Source organism: Lipotes vexillifer, unplaced genomic scaffold, assembly GCF_000442215.2.
Source record: "Lipotes vexillifer unplaced genomic scaffold, Lipotes_vexillifer_v1.1 scaffold920, whole genome shotgun sequence".
NCBI lineage: Eukaryota > Metazoa > Chordata > Mammalia > Artiodactyla > Lipotidae > Lipotes > Lipotes vexillifer.
In genome coordinates, this window is record NW_006783413.1 from 1410143 (window position 1) to 1428848 (window position 18706).

Genomic DNA, 18706 nt, shown 5'->3' on the forward strand with positions numbered 1-18706 from the left:
AACGAAGAGAAGGTGACAGCTGCCTGAAGCAAAGGAAGAAGGCTTTTCTCATTCCATTCATTGGGAGGGAAGGGGATGGAGTATTCAATGCTTATAATTGATGCACCCTTATCAATCAGTGTGCAACAGCAAACACAAGGGGAAAAACCAGTGTACAGTACTAGTGCTGTTTAAATAACACACCAGATTATACATTGCAGCATAATTAAAACTACACACACATTCTTAGTACATGCTGGTATACAGGATCTCATACACACTTGAGCTACCATGCCCTCACACAAGTAGTTTCACACATTCTCTCTCACACACACACAGATACATTTATCACCAACAGTCATACGCTGCATTCATTTCCACTCACAGTTTCTGAAGGCTCTATATAAGGTAGATTGCTATATCATCTGGAGCTACCACTTTTTATAAAAGCACATGCTAAAAGATCACGTCCACTGTAATCTTGCAGCAACACTCGGAATGATCACACGAAAACCAGGGAATGTTAGTGCACACACAAAATTAAGCTAAAGAAAAAGTCTTTGGAGTTCCAATCACACGGTTAGTATAACAATCCCATAATTGTGAAGACTAATTGTAAGCTTTTATAGTTGATTAAGTCACACAGTGCAAAGAAAGGTCCATTGACCCTTTTGGTAAAGGGAGGGCTGGAAGCCACACAGATTAAGTTCAATGGATAGTCCATATATACATGTGATGAGGAACACCCAAATTAAATTTGTGCTCTTAAGTTGGTCATTCTGAATCCCGATGCACTTCTGAAGCATCAGCTCGGCAGATTGGGCAAGTACGATTTGCCTGAAACACAGAAGAGAAAACTTGTTTGAATTTTGAATTTTTTATACGGTGAAACATATTAAAAGCAATAGAACTATTTTTACTTTCCACATAGTTTTTACATTCTTTGTTTCTTTAAGAAGGTACAAAGCAATCATTTAATCTTTTAAAAATATACTCCACAAACCTCAAAAACAATAGCCTATGAGTAATTTTTTAATAGGTCCGTTTCAACATACAGACAAAACTACCCATTACCAGTTTAGACAAATTTAATAACTGGCTTAAAATTCCATCTCAACAAATGGCACTACCATTGGCTGTGCTGCTAAAATCAGAAACATTAAGCAACACCTGGCTCTCTTACGTTCTACGAAGCATTTTTCATCAAATACTCTCATTTTTACATTATGAGAGCTCTCAAATCAAGTACTCTTCTTCTCATCCAACTTCTACTGTTTCTTCTCCATCTGGCCCAGAACATCCTTATTTCATCTCTCTGTCTCTCAGAAATTATCTCCTCTATTCCATTCTCCAAACTGTGGCTGTGATCTTTCTAAGACATATCCTCTCACATGTTTTCAGGATCAAGTCCAAACTCCCGCACACTTCACAGTGACTTTGCAATAAGCTGGCTCCTGGTTTTACCTCTGAACCCCTCTCTTCTCTTGCCTCTCTCCCTCACACTCTAGCCATCAGCCACATGGAACCCGTGTTTTTCTGGTCATTCTCTGTTCTCATATGTCAGGGCTATGCATATACAATAACCTCAGTTTTCTAAAAAGTCTAGACTCTTTGCCTTCAGGATTCAGTTTGGACTAAACTGGGTACCCTTAATCTGTGCTCACACAGAGGACTGATTCTATTTTATTTTAACTCATCTGTCTTCCTCACCAACCGCGAAGTTATCTAAGCCAGTATTATCATCTCCTACTCAGAATAATCTAAAACAAACCATTACGTTTACTAAATTATTTTACTTCATCACATTTTTATCTACCATTATAAAAAAATAGAAAATAAGAAGTCCCTGAAATAATTTCACCCTGGCATACTATTAGAATTTGTGTCTTTGGACTCCCCCCCACCCATATACACAAAGGAGAAAATGGTCAGAATTATGTAAAAGCACTAGAGGTTTATTTCTCATGTAAATCTCTGACAAAGAACCTCCAGTGAGGTGCCCTCTAAACTCTTAGAAGAAAGTTAGGACATATTGATTATCAAGGACAGAAAACCCATTTTTAGATTTTGCTCAATCACTCCCACGCTGATGACTGTAGTTCATTTCTACTGGTCTTTTCTCTTAATTTGCAGAAATCATACTGAAAGCTGTGTTTCAGTTTTGTCTCCTTAATCACCCTCCACCAAACCATGGACTTATTCTACATGAAACTATGATGCATAAGAAAGAAAATGCGATGTCATTCTCTTCAGATGCCATCATTTTACCTTAAGCCATTTGTCGACACACTTGGCATGGAACTCGTGGTTACAGGGTAAAACTCTAAGTAGCTGCCTTGACTCAAAATCACACATGCATACTACACACCTAAAATAAAGCAAAAAGATTGTTTAACCATAAAACCAAGTGGGGTTTCTATTTTGTTACAACTATTAAAGCCTACAAAACCACTTATTATCTCACTTATCAAAATATTTAAATTTTAAAACAAAATAATCTATCAATACCTCGAAAAAAGCATGATATTAAGAAATTTAGTAGGAGTGCTTTGCTTTACTCAGTGAGAGATCATCAAGAAAATTTCTGGCTTAACATCCAAGACAACCTTAATACTGAAGATACTATTATATTCAACAAATGGGGTTGGAACAGCTGGATACCCATATGCAAAAGAATGAAGCTGGACCCCTACCTCACAAAATATACGAAAATTAACTAAAAAATGAAAAGCCTAAATGTAAAAGCTAAAAACTATTAGACTTTTAGAATGAAACACAGGAGTAAATCTTCATGACCTTGGAATAGGCAATGGTTTCTTAGAGATGGTATCAAAAGCACAAGAAACACCAACCAGAAAACACAGATAAACTGAACTTCATCCATTAAAAAAAAGTGCTTCTAAAGATGCCAATCTATAAAGTGAAAAGACAACTAACTCACAGAATGGAAGATATTTTTGAAAATCATAAATCTTATAAGGACTTATATGTATAATATGCAAATAACTTCTACAACTCAATAAAGACAACCTAATTAAACAATGCACAAAGAATGTGAATACACATTTCTCTAAAGATATATAAATGGCCAATAAGTATAGTAAAAGAGCTCAACATCACTGGCCATCTGGGAAATGGAAATCAAAACCTCAGTGAGATACCACATCACTCCTACTAGGATGGCTAGAATCAAAAGACAGACAATAACAAGCGTTGGTGAGGATGTGGAGAAACTGAAAACTTCTGTACACTGCTGGTGGGAATGTAAAATGGTATAGCCAATTAGGAATGAAGTGATACAGTAGGGGGCTGAGCCAGGGTTTAGAGGGTTGGGGAGAAATGGGGCGTGGTTACTAATGAGGTTTCTATTGGGGGTGATGAAAATGGTGTAAACTTGATTGTGATGATGCAAATCAAATTCAGAGTTGCAAAATTCTATGAATATACTAAAACCCACTGGATTATACACTTTAAATGCGAATTGTATCTAGCAGAGTTGCTATTAAAAAAGATACTATAGGGCTTCCCTGGTGATGCAGTGGTTGGGAGTCCGCCTGCTGATGTGGGGGACGTGGGTTCGTGCCCCGGTCTGGGAGGGTCCCGCGTGCCGCGGAGTGGCTGGGCTTGTGGGCCACGGCCACTGGGCCTGCGCGTCCGGAGCCTGTGCTCCACAACGGGAGAGGCCGCAGCAGTGAGAGGCCCGCGTACCACAAAAAAAAAAGATACTATAATAAGGAGAATCTTCAGGTAAAACCCTCAAATTTTACAGGTGTGAAACTTTTCAATCTAATATAATTCTAGTGTTTGAATTAAGAACCATAAGATTTCTAGGCCACCTAAAAATCCAGAACAGCACTGTCCAATAGAACTTTCTCAGGTGATAGAAATGTTCTACATCTACATCTTCTGATATAGTATCACTAGCTAGTGCAACTAAAAATTTTAACTTTTATTTTATTTAATTTAAATAGCCCCATGTGACTAGCAACTATCTTACTGGACAGCATAGGCCTAGAGTATGAAATAGTCACTACTTATCTTTATCAAGTTATCTTTGACTTCCAAGCTATTATTTCACAAAAGGTGGAAAAGGAAATTTAACACAGAATGAGGTCAGAAAAATATACTTACAAAGTCTGTTCTGACTGGTGGTTGTTAGGATTGAACCGGTAAGAAGGAAGTTGTTCAATGTCTGCTTTAGTCAGTCCTCGAGGCTTGGCCTCTCCCAGTCGCTCTGCTAGGTTTAACAGGGCCTACAGAGGGAAAGAGACATAGCTGCATTTTTCTTTAAATTTTATATTCCAATATATATATATTTAAACTACGTTTATTACGGAAAAATTTTAAATACATACAGAATTAGAGAAATAGTATAAAGAAATTACTTCCATATGCTCATTACCCAGGCTCAACAATTCACAGCTTATTTATTTCATCTTTTACTGTCCACTCCTAAATCCCAGATTATTTTGAAAGAAAACTAAAACATGGTATTTCATTGGTGAAATAGTTCTGTTTGTTATCTTTAAGACAGTCTGTCAACCTCAGCATTTTGGACAGTTGGGGCTGGATAAAATTTGTGGGAGGTTTTTCTGTGCACTGTAGGATGTTTAGCAGTAACCCTGGCCTCTACAAAAGTATCTCCAGATGTTGCTAAATAGCCTCTAAGGGATAAAACTGTCCCCAGGTTGAGAACCACCACCAATCTAAAAACTAAAACACTTTTTTTTTTTTGCGATATGCGGGCCCCTCACTGTCGTGGCCTTTCCCGTTGCCGGATGCGCAAGCTCAGCGCCCATGGCCCACGGGCCCAGCCGCTCCGCGGCACGTGGGATCCTCCCGGACCGGGGCACGAACCCGCATCCCCCGCATCGGCAGGCGGACTCTCAACCACTGCGCCACCAGGGAGGCCCCTAAAACACTTTTTAAAAGAATATAATCACACCCCCAGAATTAGTAATTCCTTAATGTCAAATACCTCTGATTGTTTCAATTATTTTCAAAACACTTTTTGAAATAGTTTGTTCAAATTAGGATCCAAATAAATCCATGTTACCACTGCTTGACATCTCAAGTACTTTTTTTTACTCTTTTATTTGTTAAAGAAACCAGGTCAATGGCCTGTAGAAATTCGCAGTCTGAATTTTGCTGACTGAACCTCCCCATCCCTGACTCGTGTGGTTTAATAACGTTCCTTCCTTGTCCCCTGTACTTAATATAAATTGGAAGATTTTACTATTTCCATCGTAAGGCTCAGCATGTCTAGGTGTTATGTTAGTTAGCACTGATGGAACACTGCCTAGATACATTAATTCATTAAAGATGGCAAAACGGTAGTATTCTATCACTCTTTCTTCATTAGATGAAATACTTCTACACTGATCAGCTGCCTCATATTAAACTATACTCAGTAGTTTAATTTATATAAAATAGGCAGGATAAGACCAATGAGTTTTTCTTTTATTTTTTGAAGTATCACTTATGAATTCATGGATTTTAACACAGTTGATATGTTTCAACACATTGCAGCTATTATGCTTGATTTTACACTAGTACCTCCTTTCTCCCAGTTTTCAATGGCTCTAATTGCTCATTTGCTTTATCCTACAATCAGGCAGCCATGTGCATGCTGCTTCCCCTCTTTTTTATTTTTTTAAGGCTGCCACAGGGTTAAGAGAATAGGTAACAAAGAAATAATGACGGACAATGAGAGGAATAAATTTAATTTCCCATAATATCAATAATCAATGCTGTGATAACTGTGTTTTAACATGATGCTGCTGCAACACTGCTTTTGGTGCAGCTTTATTTGGAGAATTGTGTCATCTAAATAAATTGCTCCCCCTTCCCCATGCATGCCCCTAAGTTCTTCTAAATGCTAGTAGATGGTAATTTGTTAAATTTAATTGATGCTGATTACAATTAGCTATAAAGTTTATGATAGAGGTGATATATCTTTTACACCTATATTTTATATTCTATAGGACACTTAGGTCAGGTAATATAATTTATGACCATTATTTTAAACCCTTATTGGATGGAGAATGTAATGATAATTGAGCCCTCCACAAACCTACATGATCTGAAAGCAAGACAACTGAAGGCAGGACATGATTAGTATGTATTGTTTTATAAGACCTATGAGAGCAAAAAGGAGGGAGAGACTCACATAGACCTGGGAATGGGCTAGAAATGCCTTTCACAGAGGTAACTGGTTCTTGAAAGATGGCCATGTGCAGGAAGGGGGAAAAGTTCTTAAGCAGAAGAATCAAGGGGAATAAAGGCACTGAAGCAAGGATGTATAGGGCAGACTCAGAAAATGGTGAGTACTCTGGACTAGGGTGTGTTGTAGGCATGTATACTATGAGACAAAACCAGAAAAGCAAACAAGACTATTGACTGGATTAAAGTATGACTTTGCAGAAGATTAAACACAGTCAACCCAAAATACAATTTAGAAAGGGACTCCTGGGACTTCCCCGGCAGTCCAGTGGTTAAGACTCCTCGCTTCCACTGCAGGGGCACAGGTTTGATCCCTGGTCAGGGAACTAAGATCCTGCTGCCACGTGGTGGGGCCAAAAGATAAAAATTAAAATTAAAATTAAAAAAAAAAAAAAAAGAAAAGAAAAAAGAAAGGGACTCCAATGCCAAACACAAAATATTTTTCTTATACTAGGATGGTATGTATCACTGTTTTTCTTCACTGATATGTATATGATTTTTTTGTTTGTTTGTTTTGCGGTACTTGGGCCTCTCACTGTTGTGGCCTCTCCCGCTGCAGAGCACAGGCTCCGGACGCGCAGGCCCAGCGGCCATGGCTCACGGGCCCAGCCGCTCCGCGGCATGTGGGATCTTCCCGGACCGGGGCACGAACCTGCGTCCCCTGCATCGGCAGGAGGACTCCCAACCACTGAGCCACCAGGGAAGCCCTGATATGTATATGATTTAACAAAGAGCTGTCCTTTTCAGCAACATGACTTATGATTTAATTTTAATACAGAATGCCTAAAGGATAACCAACTCCTTTTCTTACTACTCTGTACAAAACTAGCATAAGCAGTGTAGAAACAGGAAATTATTATAGCCCCTTTCTCAAGAAATCTGAGAATGCAATCCAAAGGACACTGCATTGTGACTGTATATGCAGAAAGTAACATAATGGCATTTTAAAAATTACAAAAGGACATAGATCCCTGTTCCCAGGTTCAATTCACCTAAAAAAATGAACAACAAAAAAAACCCTGTTCCAGTATTCATACTGCATAAATAGAGACTCATAAATAGAGTGAGGCTGGGATAAGGCAGTACCAAAACAGTCACATAGTCACTCACATTCAACATTTCCAAATCCAAATGTGCCTTCCAACCCTTAAATTGTCTGTCCTATTCCTAACCTCAAATAATATGACAATGTCAACACCGTCTATTTGCCCCATCATCTTTGAGTTTGCCTTCTGCATAAGCTATTGTAGTCCTTTTGCAAAGCATCTTCTCTCGCAACCTTCCCACTCATAACCCTGACACTACCACAAACCACTCAATGATCAAATCCTGTTGATTCCAGTGTTAAAATGTCTTTCAAGATGTACTCTTTTCTATTTGCAGTTCCCATAGTTCAGAACTTGCATGGTTTCAGAACATCCACTCATAATTCACCATTTTCTTTTACATTCTTTCACAGGAATTGTATGTAATTCTAATAGAGCACCAAAGTCTATCTTGTTATCATAACTGTGTGGTACATGCTGAAATATCTTTAAGGATGAACAGTATTTTTGACACATTTGTATCTTTTTTTAATTTTTTTTTTGCGATACACGGGCCTCTCACTGCTGCGGCCTCTCCCGCCGCAGAGCACAGGCTCCAGACGTGCAGGCCCAGCGGCTATGGCTCACAGGCCCAGCCGCTCTGCGGCACACGGGACCCTCCTAGACTGGGGCACGAACCCGTGTCCTCCGCATCGGCAGGTGGACCCCCAACCAACTGCGCCACCAGGGAAGCCCACATTTGTATCTTGAAATATACAATGGATTTACCTAATAAATGTTTAATTAGATCAATGAGTGGAGTAGCACAATATTTTTATCCGTACAAAATTCCCCAAATTAATTCACATTTCACCTACTAACCTCGTAATTTTCTACTTCTCCATCTTCCACATCCAATTCAAAACTGAAAGTTGGGCCCACTGCAGGTGGCACTGGAAGCATTGATCTGCAATGAAAATAAGCAACGCAAGCATTGATAATGCATCAATACATTATTTCAATGAACAGGATGAAAAGAACAAGGCCAGTGCTAAATGGATAAAGAATGGTCTGTGTTGATCAGTGACAACCTTTTAAAGAAACTGACTTCACTAGTAATAAACAATTAAAAACTGACATTAAAAAAATACCATTCACAACAGCATAAAAAAACATGAAGCATTATGGATGAATTTAACTAAACATGTGCAAGACCTGTATAATATAAACTGTAAAAATACTGCTAGGATAAATTTTAAAAGATGAATAGAGAAATATACCATATTAAGTAGGCCAGAAGACTCAATACTGTTAAAGATGTCAATTCTCTTCCAAAACTCACCTACAGATTTCACGTAATCCCTACCACAATGCCAACTTTTTTAAAGTAGAAACTGATTGATTTTAAAATTTATATGGACATGCAAAAGACTTTAAATAAAATCAGTTTAAGAATGAAGTTGGGAGATTTATACCATCTGATTTTAAGACTTACAATAAAGCTACAATTATCAAAATAGTATGATATAGGCACATGGCCCTCTGGTATAAAGACAACATTCCCCAGCCTTCCTTAGAGGGTAGTTACAGACATGAGACTAAATTCTGGCCAATGGGACGTAGGCAGGAGTCATACATGTAATTTCTAGGAAGTATCCTTGAGAGGAGGCAGGTAGGCAGAGAGATCCATCTTCAGTTTTGCTAGCTGGAATGTGGATGTAATGGCTAGAGCCTGAGGAGTCATCTTATATCATGCAGAGGAAGCCATAAAATTTTGAAGACAGTAGAACCATTCCTCAGGGTTATGGAGCTAACAAACCATGTTTGAACTGCCTACTTCTAGACTTTATTACATGAGAAAGAAATAAAGAATTGTCATATTTAAGCTATGGGTGTTTTTGTTACAAACTTAATCCTAGAAGAGTATTTCTAAGGCACAAAAATACAACTTCTTTCTCCCTCTTCCTCTGAGAGAAGTAGCAGCATCAAATGCTAGGTAACCAAAAGAAGGTGGCAAGTGATGCGAGCTGTAAAAGAGGCAAAAAATTTAAACTTCTCTATCTTTTGATTCGTTAAACCTATCTTCTGGCTCACAAATTTCTCCCCCACGCCCCCCAACTTCTACCTTGTCCTTGTTCTTTCTTTCACCCTTAAATGGTCCCCCCCACCCCAACCTCTTAACATTAAATAAAAACAAATATCTAACACACTCTAAATTAAATATATACCACAAAGAAATGTTCATAAAGGAAAGAGAATCTCAAGGATGTCAAAATTCAGAACTCATTAAAATAAAAAAGACAGAACTTACAACACATATGGCAGTAAGCTGGGATGATAAGGGGGAGGTGGTATTGGCTGCTGGGATCGATATCTACTACGTCCTGTGAGCCTCCGAGGCATAAATGGAGGATAAGACTGTAGAGAAAAAAATGGTAAAACAATTAAAAATCATTCTACGTTCACAACTTTTTAAGCTGTCGAATAAAGTCTCTTCTTTTTTAAAAACCTAGGAAGTTATTTACTGTTCAAGTGGTATTTATTATTTCTTAAATGTTAACACAGATGCGACAGCTTGTTTAAAACATACACTTAGGTGTACTTCTAAATATAATTTTCCAACTGACTGCAAGAATACATTTTAAATTCTAAACATGTAGAGTTATACTGAAACAGAACTCGAGGGGCTTCCCTCGTTGTCCAGTGGTCAAGACTCCGCGCTCCCAATGCAGGGGGCCCGGGTTCCATCCCTTGTCAGGGAACTAGATCCCACATGCCACAACTAAAGATCCCACATGCTGCAACTAAGACCTGGTGCAGCCAAATAAATAAATAAATATTAAAAAAAAACCAGAACTCAAAACAAGTAATCAATAAATTAATAACAATGAATGAAAACTTACTACTCCAAAGGAAACCTCCTGATGCAAAGGATCATGTGTTAAGAACTGCAAAGGAGCTGATGGAGGCAATGTTGGGGGATGGGCTGATGGCGGGTAAGTAAAACCTCCTACAGGAAGATGTTCTCCTAAGAGTTCCACTTCGTTTTCTATCCTTTGCAGAGGCTGAGGGGTGGGAAAAAGCAAACTAATATACTTCCAATATTTAGACAGATTGTGCTTTATAATAACAAAAATCAAAAACCCCAAAAGACATCTTTAAGGTCATGTGGACATACAGCCTATAGTAAAATCTTACTGCCTTTAACTGAATTTCAGTAAGAAAATCTCTCAAACATGTTATTAAATATTTCTTTCACTATTTGAACGTCCTTTAAAAATGATAGAAGGAAAGACAAAAAGTCATGTAGTAAGCCAATTATATGAAAGTTAATATTACTTTAGTCATGGCACACTGACCTACATCAGATTTTCAGAAACAACCTTTAACAGATGAAATCAAACACAGTACATATTGTAAATGAGAACTAAATAAGGCTAAATGGAACAGAACACAGCAGGCTGTACAGAAAGTCAGCAGGCTTTGGCATTAGACAAACTCTTGGTACTGCAACTAATGAGCCATGTGGCTTTTATATAAATTATATAAAAAATAATTTATATAAATTATAAACCTCAATGCTATCATCTATAGAACTGATATGTTCACAGCCTACTTAAAAAGTGTGCTGTGAACACTGAGACAATGCTCAAAAAGCACACAGTGCTATGCAAAGCACATTTGGTATAGATTTGCTTATTCTGGATATTTCATATATATGGAATCATATACTATGTGGCCCTTGTATCTGGCTCCTTTCACTTAGCAGAATGTTTTCAAGGTTTATCCATCTTGTGTTTGTGTAGTTTGTGTATCAGTACTTCATTCCTTTTTATAGTTGAATAATAATCAACTATAGATATGCCATGCTTTATCCATTCATCAGTTAATGGACTTTTGGACTGTTTCCACTTTTTGGCTATTAGGACATTTTGGGGATAATGTTTTCATTTTGATTCTCTTGGGAACATACATTCTTAAATGTTAGTCTAACTTCTTTCCACAGTTAGAAAATGGCAACACAGTATTCAAATACAAGTAACTGCTAACACTTTACTTTGGAAACTTATGTACGCTTGATTGAGGAAGCTTATGTATGCTTGTATGATGACTAAATTTAGTTTTAACATTGAATTCCCAGGTATGGGAAAAGCTCCCTAAGGAACATCCTGGCATGAATCCTGTCCTGATTCTAATAAAAGATTTTTTGGTAGGCATAACTTTAACTTTTCAGATTAGCCAGGTAACCTCACCTCTCACCTCTGCCTGAGACCGAGCATGGGGCATAAATCCTAAGTAACGGATGGTCAGGCTCTGCTAGAGTAACCGTCAAGCTCCTTTCACAGGGCCAACCATTTCCACTCCAGTTCCACTCTAACCATTTCTGTATGTTCTTTCCCCTATTCTCCCTTAATGTCTGATGGTTCAGATGGTTCAACTTGGCCTGTCCAAAAAATAATGGGGTCTTCTTCCTGTGTCCTTCCTTCCACTGATACAGTGCTTACCTCCTCCAGCCCCGTGAAATAATATGCCTCTCTGCTATACTCCATCCCCAGGACAGAGTTAACTATATTAATAGACTATCTCATATACTTTTCATCAAAACACAGTAGAAAACCAGCCTTTGGAAAAAACAGTTGAGGTTCAAAGGATTAATTTACTTGCCTAAATGAATATAAATATTATTCTAACAAGTATAAATAATTCTATAATATTTTCATTTTCCATTTTAGAAACACATGAAAGGAAAAACCAGACTATTTTTTTAGATTTACTTCCCAAAGGACTGCAGATATGAAAGAACAAATTTGATTAGATAAGTGACATATAAAATAACTAGAAAAACTTAAGAAGCCAAGATAATTCTAGATAAATTATATCTATATATATTTGTATTAATGGGGATTCCATAATTCTTTTAAGAACCAGAGAAGTGCCTAAGTTACAATTTTTAAATGGTAACAACTTACATCTACTGAATTAATGTGTCTTTTAGGTCTAAACATTCTGTGAAAGTTAAAGATATAAGAGTAGAGATACCTACCGATCGTGACTGTTGTGTTTGAAAAGGGACAAACTGGCCTGGAGGTGGCAAATGAGGAGGATGATGGGGAGAAAGGTGAGGAGGATGTAAAAGAAATGGATCGCTAGAAATAAGGGGTGGAAACGCAGCGTATGGTACTGGTAAGTGCTGAACTGAACATGCTTGAAGCATCTGTAAGAGAAATCATTATTTTTTGTTAGTATTAGAATATATAATTTTAAAAAACCTATACAGTGAGATTGAAATGTTACTGCCATGTCCCTCCCAAAAAATCACACCAAAATGTTTTAATAACCTATATTAACAATGAAATACTAGTGTATTTTGCATCTGTTAGTAAAATAATGGTAACTAGTAATTATTCTGGATCTTATATAGTTCTTATAAACCAGTCAAAACACGTACCTTTTACTTCAGCTTTTGTAACACCTATGAAACGGAGGGAAAGTGCTGTATAGAAGAGGAATCTCTTTCCACTTGGTTAAAAATATAGCAGATATTACTACTTTCCAAGAAGCTCTCCTTTTCAATCTTGTAGATTTTATTTCTAGGAGCCCAACTCACAACTAAATGCTTTATGGTCTCTCAATATTTTAGTCTGCTAATTTAGAACACTGGTTCTATAACCTATTACTGAGAAACCAAGCATGGGTAAATTAATCTGTTAAACTGGTGTTGGTATTTGTATGTATGTGTTTGTTTTAATCTCAAATTCAAACAGGGATATTAGGATTATATTAAGATTTAGCAAAGTGATTTACTTTGAAGACATTATTGACCTTCAACAAGTCATTTAAATCCTCTGGTTTTCAGCAACCTCATTTTTGAAATAAGGAGGCTAGACTGGGGGCTGGTAAAGGATAAAGCATAGCTTGTAAGAGGCAGAAAGAAGTGAGCGTGAACCCCTGTTTTCTCAAGCTAATTTTCTCTATGATATTAAGCAAGTCATTTTCAGTTTCATCAGGCTTCCTATAGTGAGGAATTAGTAAGACCAAGTATTCAAAGTGCCTGTTAAAACCCAGTAAGTGCTGAGACTATTAATGTTGATCACTAAAGTCTCTGAGACTTTATTACTAACCAGTCCAATATCCTATGTTAAAACCCCAAGCCCAGTCTTTATCAAGGTTTAATTATGAAGTGCTGATATGTGAGGAACATGCTTTGACCTTCAAAGGATATTAAAATATGTGTAATTTAATTAATGTAAAAACATATCAAGTTTTAAAGCTAATTTTATTAAACTGTTACTGTACAGGTGCTATTGAAATTTCTGTTGCAATAAAATTGCCTTTTTTATTCGAAACTGAAAAGGTACAAGTCTCTCAGGTTTTGCTTATATAACACATTTACCCACTCTAAAGAAGGACTGCACAGACTTACTGGAGGAGGCACACTACAGACAGGGAGGTGCTGTCCACTGAAAACCACAGAGCATCCTGGGACCTGTTGTGTACTGCAAGCAGGGATGTGCTGGCCTGTGCAGAGGGGAATCCCATGTGGTGCCACTGTTGTTACTGTGTAAGAAACAGGAACGGTGCCCTGATGGAGCTATTAGGAAAGAAAAACAGAACATTAGAACTTTTAACTGTTTGGATGAAACAACAACTATTAAAATTTAAGACCTGGGCATTTACTGATTCTCCTCTTCGCTGCACGTATTTTCACAATGTACTACAGTTTCAACCAAAATATTCTTATCAAAAGAAAAGAAAGGTGACTGTTTCAAGAGTACTATATGATACCAGTGACCTGGGTCTAAAGTCTTCCCTCCAAAAGACTTAAAAGTCCAGGAGAATAATGAATTGCTATATTAACTCTTCTAGCCTGCTCTTAAGAGCAGAAAATTTTTCTAAAGAGGACATTTGGGAAAATGAAACATATCTTCTACTGACCTGGTGACATTAAACAGAAAAAAAACCTTTTGTTTAATTGTAACTAGTGAAACAATGTAAAGTATTGATAGCATTTTAAAAAAGTTAAATAATTTCCTTCTCTCCTGGCCAGTTTTATTCCCACCCTACCTATCTGGAAGAAATCAATATTAATAATGTGTTCTCCCACATCATTCTCCATGAGTATATAAACATATGCTAGCATGATTATCCATGAACTATTGTCATGTTTGGTTTTGTTCTTAACAGAAATGAGATATTAGCCTGCAACTTACTTTTTTCAATTAATATTGTAGATATCTCTTCAAGGAAATTAAAAGCAATTCATTCTTTTTGACACTAACAAGATATTTCAAGTACACTCATCACTTTAACACAGTCCTATCATTTATATACTAGTGGACATTCAAGTTGTATTCACTTTTTATCAATTCAAATACAACCATAAAAAATGTCACTGAACATATATCCTTACATATTAGTTTCATTTATTTCATAGGGGTGACTGGGTAAAGGGGTGAATGTATTTTAAACTTTAGCAAAAGTCTGGATGGATTAAGTCACAATCCCAAGAGTAACAATAGGACTCCCAGCACCTCCATTCCTGGTAGATGTATTTGCATTACAAGCATGCTTACCTACTAGAAGAATGGGGGAGGTGAAAAAAAACAATATCACAACCAGCTTGCTTTAAATTTGCATTTCTCTGATTCGAAAGGTTCAACATCTTTTAATATGTTTATTAACCATTACATATTTATTTAAATAATCTATATCCTTTGCTCACTGCCCACTTTCTACAAGGTTGTCCATTAACATTATAGTTTGGCTTTCTAATTAGAGATACATGTAACAAAACTATTTTCCCAGTCTATGTTTTATCTTGTTAAACCCTTTATTTAATGGTAAATAAACCCTCCCTTTTCCTCTAAACTGAAATACATCTTTTTTCCATCAATAACTTCCCAAACATACCTGGATCTATTTTCTGCCAAATTTGTGCTGTGTCAATTCTAGTATCTTATTATTAGAAAAGTTAGTAGCTAGTAAGACAAATTCTTCTCATTACCATACTTTCTTTTCATTTTATTTCTGGGCCATTTTCACACATTTATTCTTATGTAAATAACCTTAAGTAATTTTATCCAGTTTCAAACCCCACTGGAATCCTAATTTATATTACTTGTATTAAATGTTATTTTACAAAGGAAATAATTTTATATTACAGCTTTTCATTGGAATATCATGTCATTACATGTTCAATACTACAGTACTGTACCTTCAAGAAATTAGTTTTCTTCATAAAGATTATATTATTCTTATTAAATTTATTCCTCAAAATTCTTTTGTAAGTTTGTAGACTTTGTTATATTGCTGATAGATTATTTTTCTCTATTTCCATGTCAAATTGCCTTTTTTCTTCTTTCTTTTTCTTTTTTGGCCATACCACATGGCATGCGGAATCTTAGTCCCCCAACCAGGGATCAAACACTTGCCCCCTGCAGTGGAAGCTCAGAGTCTTAACCACTGGATCGCCAGGGAAGTCCCCACATCAAATTGGTTAAGTGCTAGTAATGAGAAAAGTTACTAATTTTATGTTTCTCGAATCTAACAACATTATCCAATTTTTTAATTCTAGTACTTTTAAAAATTACAATCTCCTTTTCTATGTATACAACTATATTTGCTAAGACTCAACACAATTATTTACTCTTGTCTTTCTGCATTACTAATGAAGAACCTTCAAAAATGATGCTCACAGGCACCTATCTTAGATCTGATTTTAATGGATATGTATACAAAATCTTTAATGTTCTGGATTCTACTCCTTTCTCAGAAATAGTATTGTGAATATTTTCTTCCAGAGAGTGGCTTGCTTTTTCACCTTTAAAATACTGGCTTTTGGATGAGCAGAAATTTTTTATTTTAATGAAATCCAGTATGTTGGTGTTTTATCAAGCAGCTAGTACTTTATATATCTTGTTTAAGAAATCTTTGCCTACCTTATGAAGACATCTCTTTTATTTTATTTTCTTTATCTTTCACATTTAAATCTAGAAACCAACTTTATTTTTGAATACTATATGAAGTAGGAGCCAAGGTTCAAATTTATCCACATAGATATCCAGTTGTTTTCACACCATTACTGAAAAAGACCTTCCTTTCTCTCCTGGAATTCCCTTGGCATTTTTGCCAAAAATTAAGTGACCAAAATATACGTCTAAGTCTATTTCTCACAATGAACACAAGTTCTTTAATTTATCAACAGTTCTCTGTATAGTTAGTGCTTTTCCTGTGTCTTAAAGAAAGCCTTCCCTACTTAAGGTCATGAAGCCATTCCCATTTTACTTTCTTAAAAAGCTTATATTGCCATTAACATTTACATCTTTAATCTACCTGGAACTGACATTTGTAGATGGTATGAGATAAAGGATCCAGTTTCATGCTTTCATTTGGATATCTAATTGTCCCAGCATCATTTATTAAAAATTCTGTCTTCTTGCAACTCATCTGCAGTTATATATCACATATAAAGTATTCTTAAATCTGTTAGTTTATCTCTGAGCTTTATATTCTATTTCACTAGCATATTTAATTATTCTGGCAAAAATACCTTCATATAGCTTTATAATTAGTCCTAATAATTGGAAGAGCTACTCTACCCACCTTGTTCTACTTCAGAATTATACACCAGAGGTTCTCTTAATTGTAGTGTGCATTAGAATCACCTGGGTTAAAACAGATTGCTGGATCCCTTACCTAGTAAGTCTATTGTATAGTCTGAGAATCTGCATTTTAAACAAATGTCTAGGTGATGCTGCTGCTGCTGCTCAGCTGATCCAAGACATACTCTGAGGACCAAGTGGCCTTAGAGATTCTAGACCAGAGCTTTAGTTAGCCAACTATTTCATAAAGGGCCAGAAAAGTAAATACTTTAAGCTTGTGGGCCATTCTGGTCCCTGCACAAAGCAGCCACAAATGACAAATAAATAAATAAGCATAGTTGTATTCCAATAAAACTCTACAAAAACAGCCAGCAATACTCTGCTTTTCCCTGCTCTTGATAATCCCAAGTCCTTTAAAATGCCATAGAAATTGCAGAATCAGCTTCTCAAGCAACATCAAAAAACTTACTGGAAATTTACTTGGGAGTACACTAATTCTACACACCCTGTATGTCAGTTTTGAAAGCAGACAGTTTTTACAAATTTGGATCTTTCAAGCCAAATCTTTTAGTATTTAGACAGTTTTACAATCTTCTACATAGAGGGCTTGAACATCTTTTAAAGATTCTTAACTTCCTTCATATTATTTTGATTTTTCAATTTTACTTTCTTATTTGCATATTTATTATGGGGAATTTCAAACATATTCAATACCAGTATACTGAACCCCCATATCTAGCACATAGCCTCCAAAACCACAAAACCATATATCCAATCCACTCCCATCATTCTCCCTTTCCTGTACTTTGCTGAACCAAATCCCAGGAACCTATCACTTCATAAATATTTCAGTACTTATTTCTAAAAGACAACACTCAAAGCACTCAAAGTTTTACCATTAATTATGCTGTTTGAAATAGGTTATGTGGAACAAATGTAGAAGATGGCTGTGTGGGAATATGCGGAGCTAGCACCTCCCCACAATTAGGGCGCCTGCCAGATGCTGGTGGGGGACTCTGATGGCCAAGGAGATGGGAGGAACCCCAAAGTGAACTAGTAGGATGTAGGGGGACTGAGTGGGGAGGAGAAGTGGAGGCCAGACAGGATCAGTGCCCCTGAGGCCAGAGAGATCAGGAGAGGCAGGTGGGAGGGGCCCTCCCAGACCAGAGGAGCAGGAGAGGTGGGAGGGAGTTTGCCCCACCCACTCCAGCCCAGGAAGCCTTCTGGGCTCCCAGGTGAGGTCCCCTGCCCTCTGAGACCAGAGGTCGGGGGCACACCTGGGTTCTGTTCCTTGAACCTAAGCCCCACCCCCCACAGCCCCCAGGGCCTTTTCCAGCCCTGTGGGTCCTGAGCATCGGCCCCCACCCACCGCCCAAACCTCACCCTTGCTTAGGCCCCGCCCTCAACAGCCAAGGCCTTCCCCCTCCCCTGCCTTTTTTTCCTTTCCCCCCCTCCTTTTTACTACTGTGGTACTGATGTACCTTCCAGTTGTTGATTCATCTATATCTTTGTTTTTATATTCTTCCTAACATCTGTTAGTTTCCTAGTCTAATTTTATTTTTTACTTTGTTATTGTTGTGGTTCCCAACCCCCCAACTGCGCCCCAGGCGGCTTGCGGGATCTTGGTTCACAAGCCTGGGGTCGGGCTGAAGCTCCTGCGGTGGGAGCTCTGAGTCCAAACAACTGGACTAGCAGAGAACCTCAGACCCCAGGGAACATTCATCAGAGTGAGGTCTCACGGAGTTCCGCATCTCAGCACCAAGACCCAGCTCTACCCAACAGCCTACAAACCGCAGTGTTAGAAGCCTCAGGCCAAACAACCATTAAGACAGGATCACAATCGCACTCATAAAAAAAAAAAAAAAAAAAAAAAAAGGG

At 37.3% G+C, this 18706-nt stretch overlaps 1 protein-coding gene across 2 annotated transcripts in view; it reads right to left on the minus strand.

Moving 5' to 3' along the window:
• Nucleotides 1–579: 579 nt before the first annotated feature.
• RNF38 (ring finger protein 38) overlaps nt 580–18706 on the minus strand; it is a 56275-nt gene continuing 38148 nt past the window's right edge. The window contains exons 5-12 of one of the 2 annotated variants that reach the window (XM_007455992.1): nt 13651–13818; nt 12271–12441; nt 10130–10291; nt 9538–9644; nt 8109–8193; nt 4111–4232; nt 2248–2347; nt 580–816 (exon numbers count right to left, since the gene is read on the minus strand). In XM_007455992.1, coding sequence (XP_007456054.1) covers nt 754–816; nt 2248–2347; nt 4111–4232; nt 8109–8193; nt 9538–9644; nt 10130–10291; nt 12271–12441; nt 13651–13818 — 978 coding nt within the window. In that variant the 3' untranslated portion in view covers nt 580–753. The remainder of the gene's footprint in view (nt 817–2247; nt 2348–4110; nt 4233–8108; nt 8194–9537; nt 9645–10129; nt 10292–12270; nt 12442–13650; nt 13819–18706) is intronic. The other variant, XM_007455993.1, reaches the window with a different exon arrangement.